Below are 18,031 nucleotides of genomic sequence, written 5' to 3'. Positions count from 1 at the left end.
TGCTATACTATCTGTATCGACCTAAAACTTTGACTATACATTACTTTAAGTATTAAATCATTCATTTATCGCAAACCATGGCGATATGCATTTTGCAATATGCACATTTGCAACATTTCGATAATTCCGATATATCATGCAGCCCTATCACATAGAGACTGCCACAAAAACCACAGAATTTCGAAGTAGAGATTTAAAAAAAAAATCCAAAACTTTTTTTGGTCAAAAATGACTGAACAACACCAGGGCCCATATTCTTAAAGCTTCTAAGAATCCTCTCAAAAAGCTCCTAATTTAGCTTACATGTTTCTACCTAGGAGTCTTAACTTAAGGGTGATTCAGGACCAATCTTAGAGCAACTGTGAGCGAGGAAAAGACAAAAACTTGTATCTTAGTGAGGAGGCGGGGCTGACCCCTTTGCTAGGTATGACACAGTCTTTTGAAGTCTGTGATTGTTTGGTTGTCCAAGAAGGGAAAAAAAGAGCACTTTTAAGTGTTATAAGCTTTCACTTTGAAAATACAAGTGAAATTTTTCCTGTTTTACCATACTCTTTCTTTCGTTTTGGTTGATTGTGGGGACTTTCCATAGGCGTAATGCATTTTATACTGTACAAACTGTACTTTCTATCCCCCTACACTACCCCTAAACCTAACCATCACAGGAAACTGTGCATACCTTTACTTTCTCACAAAAACATCATTTAGTATGTTTAATAATCCATTTATATTGTGGGGACACAATCTGTGTCCCCACAATGTGGTTGAACTCAGGTTTATATTTCATCGTGGGGACATTTGGTCCCCACAATGTAATATAAACAAACACACACACACACATATTATATATATGTATGTATGTACTTTATTTTTTTATTTATCATGCTATTAATGTCGTGCTTAATGTATCTGACAGGAAATGAACAGCTGTGTGATCACTTTGCTTATAGAAGGTTGTGACAGACCCATTGTTGCATTTTTCCAGTTGCCAAATATGTTAGTTAATGTAGTGATTACTTCTATTTCTGGCATTATGGCATTTCTGCACTGTGTCAGAGATGTTAGCGTGTCTCTTAAAAGATCTGTCACAAACATGATCCCTGCACAATCTAATGTGTAGTGTCTTATTAACTCATTGTGCAACACATTTCTTCTTCTTGACATCTCCTCTTTCATTTTCACCTCTGCTAAACAAACTCTTAAGCCTCTTAAAAGTCCTCGTCCGTGCTCCTAACAATTTTGACCTTAAGACCTCTTTTAAGGGTTAAGATGCTTTCTGAATTACTTTTTTCTTTACTAGGATTTTTTCTTTAATTTTAAGAGTAAACGCCCACATTTCTAAGAATTTTCTTAGAATTTTGTCACTTGGAGCAATTCTTTGCACTAAGATTTTTCATGAATATGGGCCCAGAGGGTTAAGCCACCCAAAAAAAGAGAACTGATTGTTTTTATGTCAGTCAGATGACTAATTATAAATATAGCATAAACAAATTCTTCAGTGTTTTTCCTGCTCCTTGAATGTGTGTGTGGTTGTATATGCTTCCTCTCCAGAGGGACACAAGCACTACATGTGCATTTCCATACACCCACCTGCTCTATGCGATCTGTTCTCACAGGCAAATTATTTAATTTGCTGTAGTTCAGCCCGAGGATCTATGTGACATTAGCCCTAAATGCATCCCACCGGCTGAGCGACCCCGTGTCATATTAGGAATATCATGTTCCCCGTACACATACGGTTTGCACAATACATGCTCTCATAATTCGAGCGTGAAATATCGCCATTTCACATGAATAATGCAACAGCGGCAAAATCAGTAATGTCGGCGGCTTTGTCCACTCTGCGTTCGGTGAACCGTAACAGGCCCTGGGGAGACGCTCACCACCGCGGATATTATTTCACTCCATCTGCATTTGATTTACTATGTGTTCCTGCGATAAATGGCGGTTATTGATGGCTGTAATCTTGAGTTATAGCGCAGAGGTCATCACAGATCATTTCACTGTGGTTTCATACAGTCAATTAGACTACTCTCTTCTGTGTGGGACTCTCTTATGAGAGCCATAACACCTTTTGCAGCTGAAAGATTTATTATACTTTAAGGGTAGAGAAGGAAAATTATTATTTGAATTATTTATCCAAAGCGTAAAAGATGGTTTCCTCTTCATATTTCTTAAGGCATGTGATAAAGATAGTAGACACAAAACAGAGACATAATTTATGCTATAAACTCTGACGATAGTAACTGTAAGTTACTGTATTAACAGCATGGCCCAAACCTATACCATGAATATGTCAACTGCTATATAATATTTCGTTCTTCTGGCTTTTGAAGATTGAAGTAAGAATTCAAATATTATTGTACTGAAAAATGAAAGTAAGGAATAATTGAAGATGGGGCGTTTAATTATTGAAAGTTTCATGCACACCCGCGGTGGTAATGAAACCACAATGAGAGGAAGGTGTGCATTAGTTTTTCAATAATTCAACAATACAGAGTAAATTATTCCTTAAAACGCAGTTACCACATGTTTCTCCCATAGCAATATTTCAGGATTTTGTCCCTGAAATGTTTTGAGTGGAACCACTTCCCAAGCTTGCCCAAGCCACCGTTACTAGTTTGAAATGCTCTTTGAAGTTCATTTGAAATTTTGCTCTGTTCCAATTTGCATACCATCCATCCTGAATCAGTTCCTGTCAAATAATGTGTTAAAGGTGCCCTTGATTCAAAAATTGAACATGGTAAAGACATACAGTGAGTCTCAAACACCATTGTTTCCTCCTTCTTATATAAATCTCATTTGTTTAAAAGACCTCCGAAGAACAGGCGAATCTCAACATAACACAGACTGTTACGTAACAGTTGGGGTGTACGCCCCCAATATTTGCATATGCCAGCCCATGTTCCCAACATTATGAAAGGGATTACACGTCTGGATCTACACAGCTGAAACATCAGACTAGGTAAGCAAGCAAGGACAATAGCGAAAAATGGCAGATGGAGCGATAATGACTGACATGATCCATGATAGCATGATATTTTTAGTGATATTTGTAAATTGTCTTTCTAAATGTTTCGTTAGCATGTTGCTAATGTACTGTTAAATGTGGTTAAAGTTACCATCGTTTCTTACTGTATTCGCGGAGAAAAGAGCCGTCGCTATTTTCATTTTTAAACACTTGCAGTCTGTATAATTCATAAACACAACTTCATTCTTTATAAATCAATTCAACAGTGTAGCATTAGCCGTTAGCCACGGAGCACTATCAAACCAAATATAAACATTCTAATAAACACTGTACTTATGCATTAGACATGCTGCATGACGAACACTTTGTAAAGATCCATTTTGAGGGTTATATTAGCTGTGTGAACTTTTTTTATGTTGTTTAAGGCAAGCGCGAGCTCTTGGGGCGTGGAGCACCAGATTTAAAGGGGCCGCGTACCCTGAATCGGCTCATTTATAATGATGCCCCAAAATAGGCAGTTAAAAAAATTAATTTAAAAACAATCTATGGGGTATTTTGAGCTGAAACTTCACAGACACATTCAGGGGACACCTTATATTACATCTTTTAAAAAAAAGTTCTAAGGCACCTTTAAAAACAGTATGCGAAATGTGACAGTGGATTGTCAAAGTCTGTGTTTATTCATGCTTTTTGGTTGATATTGATCTTGGGCATTGAAGAGTTTGGAATATTTATCATTCAACTTTTTAACTGAGGCAAAAAGTGCAGGGTTTTTTTAAATGTATGACCTGCAGTGAAAGTAATAATGAATTTAGCTTGAAACACTTACACACTAAACAGTACACTGGTTCTATAGTAGGTCTCAATATGCAAATGTCCCAACACACTCAAAAATATACAAACTTGTAATGCATTCTATAAGTATGCACTACATAGTGCGTATGAAAATGGGGTATGAAAAGTATGAAAATGGAGAATGATTTTGAAACAAAATCAAAGTGTTATGGAACTGCAGTGCAGTCAACAAACATGGAACTACTTTATAGCCATGCCGTTAGAGAGAAAATGAATCAACACTGTATGAACATTTGTCAACCAATTATAATTCAGCAGTGCCTTTGTATAAAGCATATTTCTGATGATTTGCAGATTTGCATTTTGCTTTTTAGTCTAACTAGAGATGTTCAGGACTCACTCTGTCTCAGAGAGCCTCATAAGAACTTCTAATTTGTGCTTATTCTGCACCCATGCTGGCAAAATGATTTGCAATGAGCAAATTTAAAAAAAAAAATAGTTATTGTTATTTTCACATTCTCTATTTAAAAAACAACCTCCAAACTGATGTATTATTTGTTGGAATCCAGTCAATTTTGAGAAAAATCGAGTTAAAGTTTTCTGAAGGTTCCACAAAAAAAAAAAATCACCTAACAACCATACCTTAAAATTCCTGGTAATACCACCAAATTTGGCACAAACCAAGTCAAAACCCATATCTATAGTAAAATATATAATCACCTTTTTTCATGATTCCACAATTGTTTATAACATTAATGAAAGACAGACTACATATTAAGACCTACTGTACCAAACGGATCTAATATAATGTTACACATCAGATGTTTTCCCCCAAGATAATGTTTGCGTGAATACTTACCAAGACAGATTTTTTTAAAATACTGTAATTCTGTTTATATGTGTATATCTGGATCACTCTGTCTGAGGCGTCTTTGTGCGCGCTTCAGATCTGTCAGTCAGTGCGAGTAAGATCATTTTGTTAAAATCAGCATGAGTTTGAAAATCACATTTCATCAGTTCAGACTCATGGCATCGAGAATTCGCTATGAATATTCACAAAGATGGAATGCTGCGCTTTAAAACGCTACCAAACCTGAGCTGAGGGAAGGGCCAGTCGTCCAGAAACAAGCAGAGAAAAATGTTCAAAGGAAAGGTACTCCTCTCAGAAAACATACAAATAAAGATACTTTTAGATGTTTAATTGCTATTAGGAGCATTGGGATTGCTAGACGAGGGCTTAATTAACTCATTTTGTGAAAACCTCAATTTTGTATCTCTCCTTTGTCTGACACACCCATTTCAGGTCTTGGAGTCTCTACTAATGAGCTGATGATCTGAATCAGGAGAGTTTGATTAAGGAGACATGGAAAACATGTAGTATTGGGGTCCTCCAGGAATGTGATTGGGAACCTTTGCTCTAGACCAGTGGTTCTCAAACCTGTCCTAGGGACCCCCAACCACTGCACATTTTGCATGTCACCCTCATCTAACACACCTGATTCAAGTCATCAGCTAATTAGTTGAGACTGCAAGAGTTGAATTGGGTGTTAGAGATGAGGGAGACATGCAAAATGTGCAGTGGTGGGGGGTCCCTAGGACAGGTTTGAGAACCACTGCTCTAGACTACTAGTCTACTTAGGACAATATCTAACCAACACAGATGTTCGTCCAAAGTAAAACACTGAACATCTGCTGATACTTGTTTGACAAATTGCTTTTCATTCATGCCACAGATGCTTCATGTATTCTATTTGTAAATCTGTTTTATTTTGACAGGACTATGTTGTTCTTCATTTCTCCACTGTTAGTGAATATTTTTGGATGCAAAAGAAAGTCCAAAAGAACTTGAACTTGCTTGCTTATTCCACAGAATGTGCTGTTTGCACCGAATTGTAACCCAACAGTTGTGATTTTAAAATGTCTTTGGAAAGTTAATCCTTTTGTTAGGCTTTTTTCTAAAGCAGCATCAAATCAGATGATTTATTACTTGTAGTTCTACTGAACTTATTTATCTTTGACTTGTCTTTTGGTTTGCAGTATATTGGCAAGGGTAACAGACAGCTCCATAGCTGGATTAATGGACATCGAAGTTCCATTAGCCGTGGTGACCTCAAACTCCCCGTGGCAAGGCCCTTTCGGTTTGTAGCATCAATACAGTAGCCCTTTCCTGTGGATACTCTAATATAAAAATACAAAAGCTGTTAGAGTGTGAGAATAGATAGATTCACAGTTCTGGGGAAATCAAACCCTCTTGCTGTTTTGCAGGTCTGATCTGCATTACAGGAGGCATTTGGTAGAGGTTAAGGTTGCCAAATTGTCATTAAATTCAAGGGTTCAAACATTTTTCCCACCCTACACTGTGTTTATTTACATGCTGTGTTCAGTAAAGACATGAAAATATGTAATTGTGTACTGTTTATTTAGGTAGAATGGGTGTCTTAGACTTAACTGAATTTCAGATCAGATCAAATTTGAGGATCAGTTTTAGAGGAAATCTATCTCTGATCAGTATCTCGAGGAGTGGTTTCTTTAAATGTCATATTTTATTGCCAGCCGTGTTCCTGCTGGATGGCTCAAGCAGTTTCTCTTCTATTTTCTTCAGCGGTTCTGCCAACCTGCTTAATTTAATGTAACTTCCCACATTCCTTCATAATAAGGAACACAGCCGTGTTAACGGCCTGTGAACAGCTCGTGCTAAGCTTCAATGACAGCATCATTAACAGGGAGGTGGTGATGATCTTCTGTTGCACATCAGAACACCTCTCCTTCTTATCTCTCTCTCTCTCTGTGCTTTGACATTGCTTGATGTTGATATGATACTGTGAAATAATTGCATTGAAAATGAAGAAGACTCCTTCCATAAGAGATGTGCATGTATTGAGATGGAGTGCATTTGTGACTCTGTCTATAATAAGTGGAGAATCAAAGGCAATTGCTCTGCTGGCACCTCCTTTGTTCTTTTAAGAGCTCTACAAGAAAACTATCACTGGCAAAATCTACTTATATTTATTTTTTAATAAGTAATATAAATAATAAAATACAAACAATAAATATATTTAAATATTTGTGATATACACAGATGAGCCAAAACATTATGACCACCTGCCTAATGTGCTTTTGGTCCTACGCATGCTGCCAAAACAGCACTTACCTGCCAAGGCATGGACTTTACAAGACCCGTGAAGGTGTCCTGTGGTATCTGGCAGTAGATCCTTTAAGACCTGTGGGTTGTGAGGTGAATCCGCCGTGGATTGAACTTGTTGGTCCAGCACATCCCATTGATGCTCAATTGGATTGAGATTTGGGGAACTTGGAGGCCAGGGCAACACCTTGAACTCTTCATAATCTTCTTCAAACCTTCTTGAACACTGCGTGCAGTTAGGCATGGTGCATTATTCTGCTGAAAGAGACCACTTCCACCAGGGAACACCATTGTCATGAAGGGGTGTTGGATTTAGTGTGCAACAGATCCTGAGTCTCATTGACAAATATCTTATACATGGAGCAGCCTACGTGTGATTGCGATTTCGAAAGCGAAAGTAAAAAGCAAGTGCGCATTCAAAAAATTCAAAGATTTCGGTACCCCACATATTGATAGCAGCTGATGCTAGCAAATTATAGGCCTATATACACAGAGTACACAAGATTGCGAACTTGAAAGCGAAAGTGAAAAGTGATCCCTCAGAGTGGTGTAGTTATGGCCTCTACCAGCAGGGGCTAAAAGTCAATGATGCGATTTTGCTGCATGCATTTTTGTTTTCAGTATGGACGCATGATTTGCATGATTGATAAAAGGTTATGATAACATGCAATATAATTTGTTACCTGACAACAGAGTAAATTGTTTCCACTGTAGTTTTGTTGGAGCTTTGGAAAGTGTTTTCCTGCATAAGAGATTTAGAATAAAATTGTGTGCCTTTGTAACAGTATCAAATAGATGGAAGGATGTTTTACAGCAGCCATATCACCCTGTAGCCCAAGACTGGTTGCCCACTGAAGCTAAGCAGGGCTGAGCCTGGTTAGTACCTGGATGGGAGACCTCCTGGGAAAACCAGGTAGCTGCTGGAAGAGGTGTTAGTGAGGCCAGCAGGGGGTGCTCACCCTGTGGTCTGTGTGGGTCCTAATGCCCCAGTATAGTGACGGGGACACTGTACTGTAACAAGCACCGTCCTTCGGATGAGACGTTAAACCGAGGTCCTGACTCTCTGTGGTCATTAAAAATCCCATGGCACTTCTCGTAAAGAGTAGGGGTGTAACCCCGGTGTCCTGGCCAAATTCCCTCCATAGGCCCTTAACAATCATGGCCTCCTAATAATCCCCATGCATTGAATTGGCTCTTTCACTCTCTCTCCTCTCCACCAACAGCTGGTGTGTGGTGAGCGCACTGGCGCCGTTGTACTGTGGCTGCCGTCGCATCATCCAAGTGGATGCTGCACACTGGTGGTGGTTGTGGAGAGACCCCTGATATGATTGTAAAGCGCTTTGGGTGTACAGTTGTACATAGGAAAGCGCTATATAAATGCCTCATTCATTCATTCATTCATTCATTTTACAGGAAGTGTCTATATACATGCATATATACATGTGTCTATAAAAAGTGTAACATTCTTCATTCTGTTATTGTCTCTGAAAAAAAAGAAAATCGAGGAGACATAAATATCTCTTACCCACCTTGCTAATGTCTGTCTATTGTGGTTTCACATACACCATCATATTTTAAAATTCTCACCACTTCATTAAAAAACTGAAAACTACATCCAGTTTTCTTTTTTGTATTATAATCTGATTAAGGAACGTGTTGGCCCCTTAGATGTTTAAGCCAATTGTTTTTTGTTTTTTTTAAATGCAACTTAAAAACAACACCACCAAAACATAAAATTAAGTCCAAAATGAAATCGTCCAGTTGAACTGCATTTTCCATAAATAGGTTTAGAATTGGAGTACTGACTAACATTACTATATGGTTTGGTTTGTGATTATCTGCTTGTTATTATGCATAAATTACTGGTATTACTATAGTAAGAATTTGTGATTTTGCTTACCATGACTACTCGTGTGCCTTTGAAAATAATGATACAAATTTAAAAAAAGTCCCTCTTACAAGAGCGCAAAACCCCTTAACCTTACAGTGACCAATGTGACACAATTTCCTTCATCCAAAATGCCATTAAACATGCAGTTGATAATATCTTTGACATCCTGTTTAATGGTGGCCATAAAATATAATACCAATTACAGCAATTCTATCAGCAGGGGTAATAATAATAGTAATAACTACTATCGATCCAGTGGTTTTGAGGGCTAATATTGCTGTTGCCCCATTAACTGCTGGCACAGTCACGGCTTCGGCTCAGAGCGCATGAGAATTAAATGTTAATTTTTATTGATGAAAAAATGTCAGCAGGAGGCAGAAACTCTCTGCTTGGAATGAGACATTCACAGGATGCACTGGGGCATTGATAATCCATTCAAGCCTGCCAATGCGGCGGGAGATTAAAATCACATCTGGATTAGATGACTTTTTGTTGCGTTATGTGTGTGGCTGCCTCATTTCAAATGGAAATAAGCGTAAACAAGTCTTAAGCCCAGACACAGCTCTGATCCAAAAGCTATTGAGCTGCCCGCTGTCTACTGACTATATAGACAGCTGCCTTCTAAGACAACTGAAATGGAACTTTGTAAGTGATTGATTTGGAACACTCTACATGCAGCAGCTCTGTGAGGCATACAAATAGCACTACTTGTGTGAAATGTGCAGGAGACTTGATTTACAATTGATTTCAATAGAATTTTGTGTCAGTGTGTTATTTTAATAAGCACAAAAACAGTACGTATGAATGTTTTACTATAGTAAACTAACAGCAACAGTACTGAATGAATTGTATGTTTGTTCGCCATCCATGTTTTCCAGCTCGTCTGCATTATGGGATTCCAGTGTTTCCCACAGGATTTTGTGAGACTGTGGTGGGTGGACAGTTTTTTGTACATTTTATATTTAAATGCATAAATCTGGTGCATTCTGAGAGCAAAATTAAGTGACTAGATCAATGAAGAAATTTGTTCTCTTGTAAACAATTTTGTGCTCTAAAAGTAATTTATTTATTGGTGATGGTAGGGCACATTAGTCAAACACAACATATAGTAGGCTAAATGATAGCCCGTATCTGTATTTGTGGAACTAATAGTCACTCTTTGATTTGTTAACCAATCCAGAGTGCAAACACACCACTTCATTGTAGAGAAAAATTACAAATTAATAAAAATATATAATCATAAGCTGACCAATAACTAAATAAATAAATAAGTAAACTAGGTGAGTATATAATTCAGCAGCAAGAAGTATTCTAGCCTAATTCTTGGGGAAAAAAAGAACTTTGCATAGTAATTTTATAAATTCAAATGTTAATAAAAAGTTTAAAATTACTATTTGTATTATGAAATGAAAAACATATTTTGATGAAAATGAAAAACTATTTATATTATATTTATATGTAAATAATTATATGTTATGTTAATGTAAGATTAAAAGACGCTTATTTTAAGTGTATTGTGCAGCTTTTTAATTGGGCAACAAGATATGATAGATATGACAGAACAAAATAGGTTATTAATAATCCTTCAGTGTGCAATACCATGATAATATGAAACGCTTCAAAACAGCAGCAAAAAAACGCTAATGCGCATCCCGGGTGCAAAATGATGTGCTTGAAGCAATATCGAGTCAGAGCGCGCAGTTGCGCTGCACATTGAAAAGTTCACGGTACAAAGAGAATCCCGGTGTATATCTGCTTCTAACAGTTTATTAAACATGTGTTTCTTCTCACTTTTTTAAATTCCAGTTATTGTGTGTGTGAACCAATTCATAGTCCTTGTGTTGTGCGATCTAACAGACACTGTAGCCAGTATGATCACATCGTTCAGAAATTGCAATAAACTCCAGCAGGATAAAGTCATTTTATGTAAATCCACAGCCCTTTATCTACATATCAAGTATTATAATGAGAATATGTCATATTGGAGAGTTTTATCGTGCTGAATGTCGTTACCGTACGCGACGTGCTGTTTGAGTGCTGAATGATTGACAGCTGTAGCAGAGGGAAGATGAGTTTCTGACCATGAACTTAACGATGTACATATCCTTCTGTCCCTTACATGAAGCTATGGAATGGCTTCAGATGACTTTGAATATAGTGCACGAAAACTTAATGGGTGCTAGTCTACTTATTTTTCTCTGACTTCCACTTTTGCCATATAAAAAAAGCGCAATTATCAGACGGTTATTTAAATATCGCGACAAAGCTAATTTCTGTTTCATTTTGAGACTGTGGCAGGACAAATTAGAATGTGGCGGGCCACCACAGTCTAGTAAATATATGGGAAACACTGGATTCCCTTGTGAAAAATAAGTACACTGTAAAAAAAAAGCTGTGTTAAAGGGGACCTATTATGCCCCATTTTGCAAGATGTAAAATAAGTCTCTGATGTCCCCAGAGTGTAGCTCAAAATACCCCACAGATCATTTTTTAAAGCATGTTAAAATTGCTACTTTTTGGGCTTGAGCAAAAACACACCATTTCAATGTGGTCCCTTTAAAAGCAAATGAGCTGCTGCTCTCGGCCTAAGAGGGCGGAGCTTCAAGAGCTGATTCTCTGGTGTCAGGAGTCAGTCAGGACACACTATAATGTCAGAAACTGCGAATCCATGCTGCATGGAGATAGAAAAGGTATAGTTTAGTTCAATTATAGTTATAACTTATATTGTATTCATCCACTATATTAGTACAAGCCTGTTGTACCGGACCCCGTCCGAATGATGGCCAAAACTTTACAGATGAGTTTTATGATGTTTATTGTACTTCACACAAAAGATGAAGCATCCGTTTTCACTCTAGAAAATCTCTGTAAGAGCTTAAAGGTGCACTTGAATTGAAAATTGAATTTACCTCGGCATAGTTAAATAATTAGAGTTCTGTACATGGAAATGACATACAGTCTCAAATACCATTGTTTCCTCCTTCTTATGTAAATTTGATTTGTGCAAAAGACCTCTGAAGAACAGGCGAATCTCAACACCGACTGTGACGCAACATTTGGGATCATTAATATGGACGCCCCCAACTTTTGCATATGCCAGCCCATGTTCAAGGCATTAGACAAGGCAATATTAACGTCTGGAGCTGCACAGCTGGATCAACAGACTTTATGGAGGTAAGCAAGCAAGGACAATAGCGAAAAATGGCAGATGGAGTAATAATAACTGACATGATCCATGATATCATTATATTTTTAGTGATATTTGTAAATTGTCTTTCTAAATGTTTTGTTAACATGTTGCTAATGTACTGTTAAATGTGGTTAAAGTTACCATCGTTTCTTACTGTATTCACGGAGACCAGAGACGACGTTATTTTCATTATTAAACACTTGCAGTCTGTATAATTCATAAACACAACTTCATTCTTTATAAATCTCTCCAACAGTGTGTAACGTTAGCTTTAGCCCATTAGCCACACATAGGCTACTATCAAACTCATTCAGAATCAAATTTAAACATCCAAATAAATACTGTACTTACAAGATCTGATAGGCTGCATGACGAACACTTTGTAAATATCCATTTATTAGCTGTGTGAACTTTGTTTATGCAATGTATTAGAGTTGCGAGCTTGGGGGCGGGCAGCGCGAGCATTTAAAGGGGTAGCGCGCTGAATCGGCGCATTTATAATTATTATATAATTAAATAAATGAATAAAAAAAATCTATGGGGTATTTTGAGCTGAAACTTCACAGACACATTCAGGGGACACCTTAGACTTATATTACATTTTGTGAAAAAGCGTTCTATGGCATCTTTAATAAAACAGTGCAAGTGTGCATTAAAATATTATCCATAAACTCTCTCTCTCCCTTACATTATCATCAACATACACAGCGAATTACACAGAAACACTTGTTACAACTAACAGTAAACAAATATATAAACCTTATGCCTTTTCGGGTGGTGCTTAATAAACTGGTAAACTTTATATCCATAAATAAACTCCAATGAACTGTAATAAAGTGCTCTCACCTTCATTACTGCCATATCCAGTATCACTCTGGAGACTATAAGCTGGATCACAAACAGTTTACTGATCTATCCTTAAGTAACAAATTTTTATCTCAACCTCTGTTTTGTATTGTCCCTTTGTATAGACATTTGTTCACAAAGCAGTCCGGTGTGAAATGATTCACGCAGACATAAACACATTTCGGTAGAGTTGAGGGAGCATTTTCTTCGAAAACAAAATTAATCCACCTCGTCATCAGCAGTTTAGATTTCGTGAGTAAATGGAGAGAGCTATGTGGATTAATCCATCCAGCTATAGAACACCTAAAACGCCTGGGAGATGTTCTCATCAGTGCAGCAATGGCGGACTGTGTACAACTCGCTGTGAACTCGCTCAGGGCGGTTCTGTGTTAAAACAACAGTGTCTGTCAACATTTGTGGGCGGAGTATGTGGCTAATGTGACGTCATACTGCCAGGGATCTGGAAACGGCTTGTTCTGAGACACTGCTTATGATTTATGGGGATTAAAAAAAAGGAGTGGTTGGATTTTTTGAACCCAAAATATGTTGAAAATTAACATTTATTAAGGTTTAATACATTTACACTTATTAATAAGTTTAATGAATAATACTTAAACAATATACATTTATTAAATTGCTTATTAATAAATGTTCACCTTTTGATTATTATTGTTGCCTCTAGTAATTATGTTTGTGATTTTCAATTTCCAACTTATTTTGGGTTCATTTTAAGCCAGCCATAGTAATTTTTAAACAATAGTTGAGTTAAATGAAACTGCCTAGCACGCTGGGCAAACATTTAACCCAATCGCTGGGTTTGTCCATTTTCAACCCAACTAGGGTTGTTTTTAACCCAGAATTTTTTGGAGTGTAGCACTCTCTGAAAAAATAGTACTTATTATGGAAATTATATACTTTAAATGAATATACTTAAGTGCCAACTAAATGTAATGTTTTCGGACATATGTCATAATTCCATATTATTTACTGTTAAATGAAAATGTATTATAGTTTATATTAAATGGAATTAGTTAACCTACTAAGTAGGACTGAAGTACATTTTATATTATTGTCTTTGAAATATGGTTAATGTGTGCTGCCAAATGTACACAAATGTGCATTTATGGTAAAGTAAAGTATACTTTAATGTCGTTTCTATCAAAATCTGTATGTTGTGCATTTAAAAATATTTGTAATTGCATTTTGTAATGAAGTTGCAATTTAGTACATTTAAAATATAACTTTAAGTGTAATATCAAATAACACACTGCAGTAAAAAATAATCAAGTACCTTACACCTTACATTACAAAGAAGTACGCTTATTTTGATGCTTTAGTGTGTTGGCTAACATACTAAAGCATCAAAATTAGCGTACTTCTTTGTAGCATGACAAAAGATTATTAAAACAGTTATTTGACATGTACTTTAAAGTAAAACTTTTAATTTGACATTAAAAAGTGCACTTTTTAAAAGTGTTGTTAAGAAACAGTCATCAATGTTTACACTTATTTTGTTAATATTGTGATATCTGCAAATATGATATTTTAAAAAGATAATATAATGCACATTCAGTACTATTAAGCACACTTCTTTTTCACAAGTGAAGGATACATGCAATGCCGCTTTTGAATTTGGCCAAAAGAAGTTCCCTTAGAAAGCCATTTAACTATGCTGCATAGGGTTTTTTTTTTTGTTGTTGTTGTTTTTTTAGTTTCACATCGAGACCACCTTAAAATGCTGTCTACAGCTCACTAGCTTTTCAAACAGAGCTATGATGTCACATCTGAATTCTCCAACAAAAGCCAAACCAAGTAACCAGGAGCCGATCTTTGCCTGAGGATTCCTCCAAGACACTTTGAATTCTGCCTGTTTATTTAGTCTTCACCCCCAAACACTACCTCTCGGTTGTTCCTCAGAGTGTTCATCTACCCATCACCGTTGTTTACTGATCATTCACATTGCCTTTCAAATTCAAAATAGGATTACATGTAGCAGATTTCCCAGCTGACAGTAGTATTTGAACACAAAAGGCTCGGAGGCCAACTTCATTTTCATGAAAGTGAGATCTGCATACATGCAGCATCACGGGGTTTAGCAGTGAGTCAGTGGGGAGAGAATGTTCTTCAGGCAGGACTGACATCCGCTTCCACAGTTCGGATGCAGGAAGCGCGTGTCTTAGTACGTGTGGGTGGCTAAAGGAAAAGAAAGAAAGTGTAGAAAACAGATACTTTATATGGAAAGTATATTTATTATTTTCTTTTCTTTGTTATTTATTTATTTATTTTTTTTTCGAATCATGGCCTATAGCAATGGATTAATTTGCAAATAAGGAAGACCCTATTGGTGTGGTAGCTAATTCTAATTGGTTAAACTGATGATGTCACTCTCCACAGTGTTCATAAAGAGTTCAATGTAAATATATGTGGAACAACAGTGGCTCATACACTGAAAAGGCCATAGTATGGCCACACAAGCCTTCTGGGCCATAAGCTGTTGTTCGGAGTGAATCATTGTTTATCTTGTTCTCTGTTGGGGTGGTGTAAGCCTGAAAAATCCCTTCTGACATGGCTGAGTGGAAGCCCAGAGCAGTCTCTGGACCACAAGCAAACCTTTGACACGAAGGACCCTGGAAAGCCATTTCCTAAGGAAACAAGAACAGCATATTGCTTAGAATTGTGCTTGTGTAACTTGCTGTAATGCATTCATTTTATATGGTGGGGTTGCTGAAAAACAATTGTAAAATGCAACAGTGCCTTGTAACAAGAACAGCAAATCACATTGTTGCAAAGATAATGAGAGTACATTTAAAGGGTTAGTTCACCCAAAAATGAAATTTCTGTCATTAAGTACTCACCCTCATGTCGTTCTAAACCCGCAAGACCTTTGTTCATCTTCGGAACACAAATTAAGATATTTTTTAAAGAAATCTGAGAGGAAATCCAAGTTTTTTTTTATGTCCCATTGAACGCAATGAAATTACCACATTCAAGGTCCAGAGAAGTAGTAAAAACATTGTTAAAATAGTCCACGTGACTACAATGGTTCAACCTTAATGTTATGGAGCGACTAGAATACTTTTTGTGTGCAAAAATAAAACAAAAATAATGACTTTATTCAACCGTTTTTCCTCTTCCCTGTCAGTCTCCTACGCAGTTGATGCAGTGAAAGCAGTGAGTCACTACGACAGAACGGCAGCTGAGCAACTGAGCTAGCGTTCTGATGTAGAACCTGGAAGAGCTTTATGTAAACAGCATTGGAGAATTGGGAAAGATTAATTTGTTGAATAAAGTCGTTATTTTTGTTTTGTTTTTGCGCACAAAAAGTATTCTCGTTGCTTCATAACATTAAGGTTGAACCACTAGTCACGTGGACTATTTTAACAATGTTTTTACTACTTCTCTGGACCTTGAATGTGGTAATTTTGTTGCTTTCTATAGGAGGTTAAAAAAAAATATTTCATCAAAAATATCTTAATTTGTGTTCCAAAGATGGACGAAGGTCTCACGGTTTTGGAGCGAAATGAGGGTGAGTACTTAAAGGTGCACTATGTAATATTTTCTGTCCGCTAGAGGTCGCTAGTGGCCTATTCAGAACAAAGGCATAGCTTGATGACGCCAAGTTTAAGCCTTGAATCTTGAAAGAATAGGGATAGGACTCGGGAACGTTACTGTAGTATGAAGCAGAGCAGGACCAGAGCAGGAGTGTTGTATAATCCTAGAGTTCACCATATATCTAACATTGTGAAGCATCATGCTGTTCAGAAGAGTCTAAAACTCTGAATATATCTCAATATAAACAATAAAACTTTTATATCTCTCCTATACAGACCTTTTGGTTGTTGATAAAAGCAATTCCATTTCTAAAGGGTGACCAGCAAGAAGTGCTATTGACTCCAGCCATGTCAGATAGGGCTGGTATCATGGCTTCTCTCTTCAGCACTGATTTCTCATTCCTTTCCTGTCTCAGCATCAGATAAACGCATGATGAAGAACGTCCCGTCCCTGGAGGACTTCCACACTAGCTGTCTGCAGGCTATGAAGTTTCTGATTCTGCGGTAGTTACGATAAAGCTTGAAGTGTTTCTATTGTCCTAGATGTTTGAAATCTGTGTGATATGTAAAATAATTCAGAATTCCCAAATTTATTCCACAAGTCAGGATCAAAGGCAGCTGGTGTACTTGTGGTTACAGTATGTAGTGCTCACCATGTGGATGAATTTAAGAGTTATTCTATCTTATTATGCTCCAAAATGTTCAAGTCACCAACAAAAGAGCACATTTCTATATATTTGTTTTATTATAGGCACAGCTGTATTGGTTCTGCAATATGTTTTTACTGCATTTTTGATTAAATAAATAAAAGAGACTTCTATAATTTTGAAATAGTTTGTTTGAAAATGATTTATATATTTTAATATGAAAAAGGCCAGTATAAATATTTGAAATAGCAGAGGATACAGAGGAACAGCCAAAGAGTTTAAATTTGATGCATACTACACAGGCCATCTTGGCTTTCAAAATAAATGAATCAAGGATGTGTTTCTTATCAGATTATGTACTGCGGAGATAGAGAGAAAAAAAACTGTATAGAAAGGTTGCTGGACGCCATTGGCAGGTTAAACACAGACCTCATTAATTCTGTGATTCTTATCAGGAAGTGCCAAATACAGATAAAACAGCGGTTTAATTTAAACAGATTCACCTCAGACAGAATATTGTTTTATTATAACCTACTCTTGATATTTATTTTCAATAACCAGATTCATTTTAATGAATAGAGAATTATATCCAACACCTTTGGGCACAATGTAAGTGTGCAAATAACCTGCACAAATTAAATTTCACTTTATTTTGGGTGAAGTAGCCTATTTCTTTAATATTTAAAAGTATTGCATGAAAAAAAAAATTGCACTCAAAACAGAAGGAAATGCGTTTTAGATGTCTAGTCCTAGAAAACAAATTAAAATGCTCTCTGTGAGTTAGTCACAAAAATCTTTAAATCTTTTTCTCTGCCTTTTTTTTTGACTCCATAATAGAAAAGTAAGGAACCCATCTGTTACACCTGCCAGCAACTTTGCAATAAGATTTTAAGCAGGATCTTTTAATTTCAGAGATGTCAAAAGTGTCTGATATATCATGTTTGGATGGTGGGAACAGTGTGGATTCAGGCTGCCTGAAGTTTGATAAGAAGTGCAAAATG

General features: G+C 36.7%; 1 protein-coding gene and 1 pseudogene across 1 annotated transcript in view; one reads left to right on the top strand and one right to left on the bottom strand.

The window, feature by feature from the left end:
* Positions 1-7,149, bottom strand: part of LOC137023543 (serine/threonine-protein kinase pim-2-like) — a 28,662-nt gene extending 21,513 nt beyond the window's left edge. The window contains exon 1 of the mRNA XM_067390743.1: positions 6,915-7,149. Within this exon, the coding sequence (XP_067246844.1) occupies positions 6,915-7,149 (235 nt within the window). The remainder of the gene's footprint in view (positions 1-6,914) is intronic.
* Positions 7,150-7,714: 565 nt separating this feature from the next.
* Positions 7,715-7,831, top strand: LOC137023558 (5S ribosomal RNA; annotated as a pseudogene).
* The last annotated feature ends 10,200 nt before the right edge of the window (positions 7,832-18,031 follow it).

Source organism: Chanodichthys erythropterus, chromosome 7 (genome assembly GCF_024489055.1).
Source record: "Chanodichthys erythropterus isolate Z2021 chromosome 7, ASM2448905v1, whole genome shotgun sequence".
NCBI classification, from domain to species: domain Eukaryota; kingdom Metazoa; phylum Chordata; class Actinopteri; order Cypriniformes; family Xenocyprididae; genus Chanodichthys; species Chanodichthys erythropterus.
Note: the sequence above shows the minus strand (reverse complement) of the source record. Positions and strands in the feature narration are given on the sequence as shown.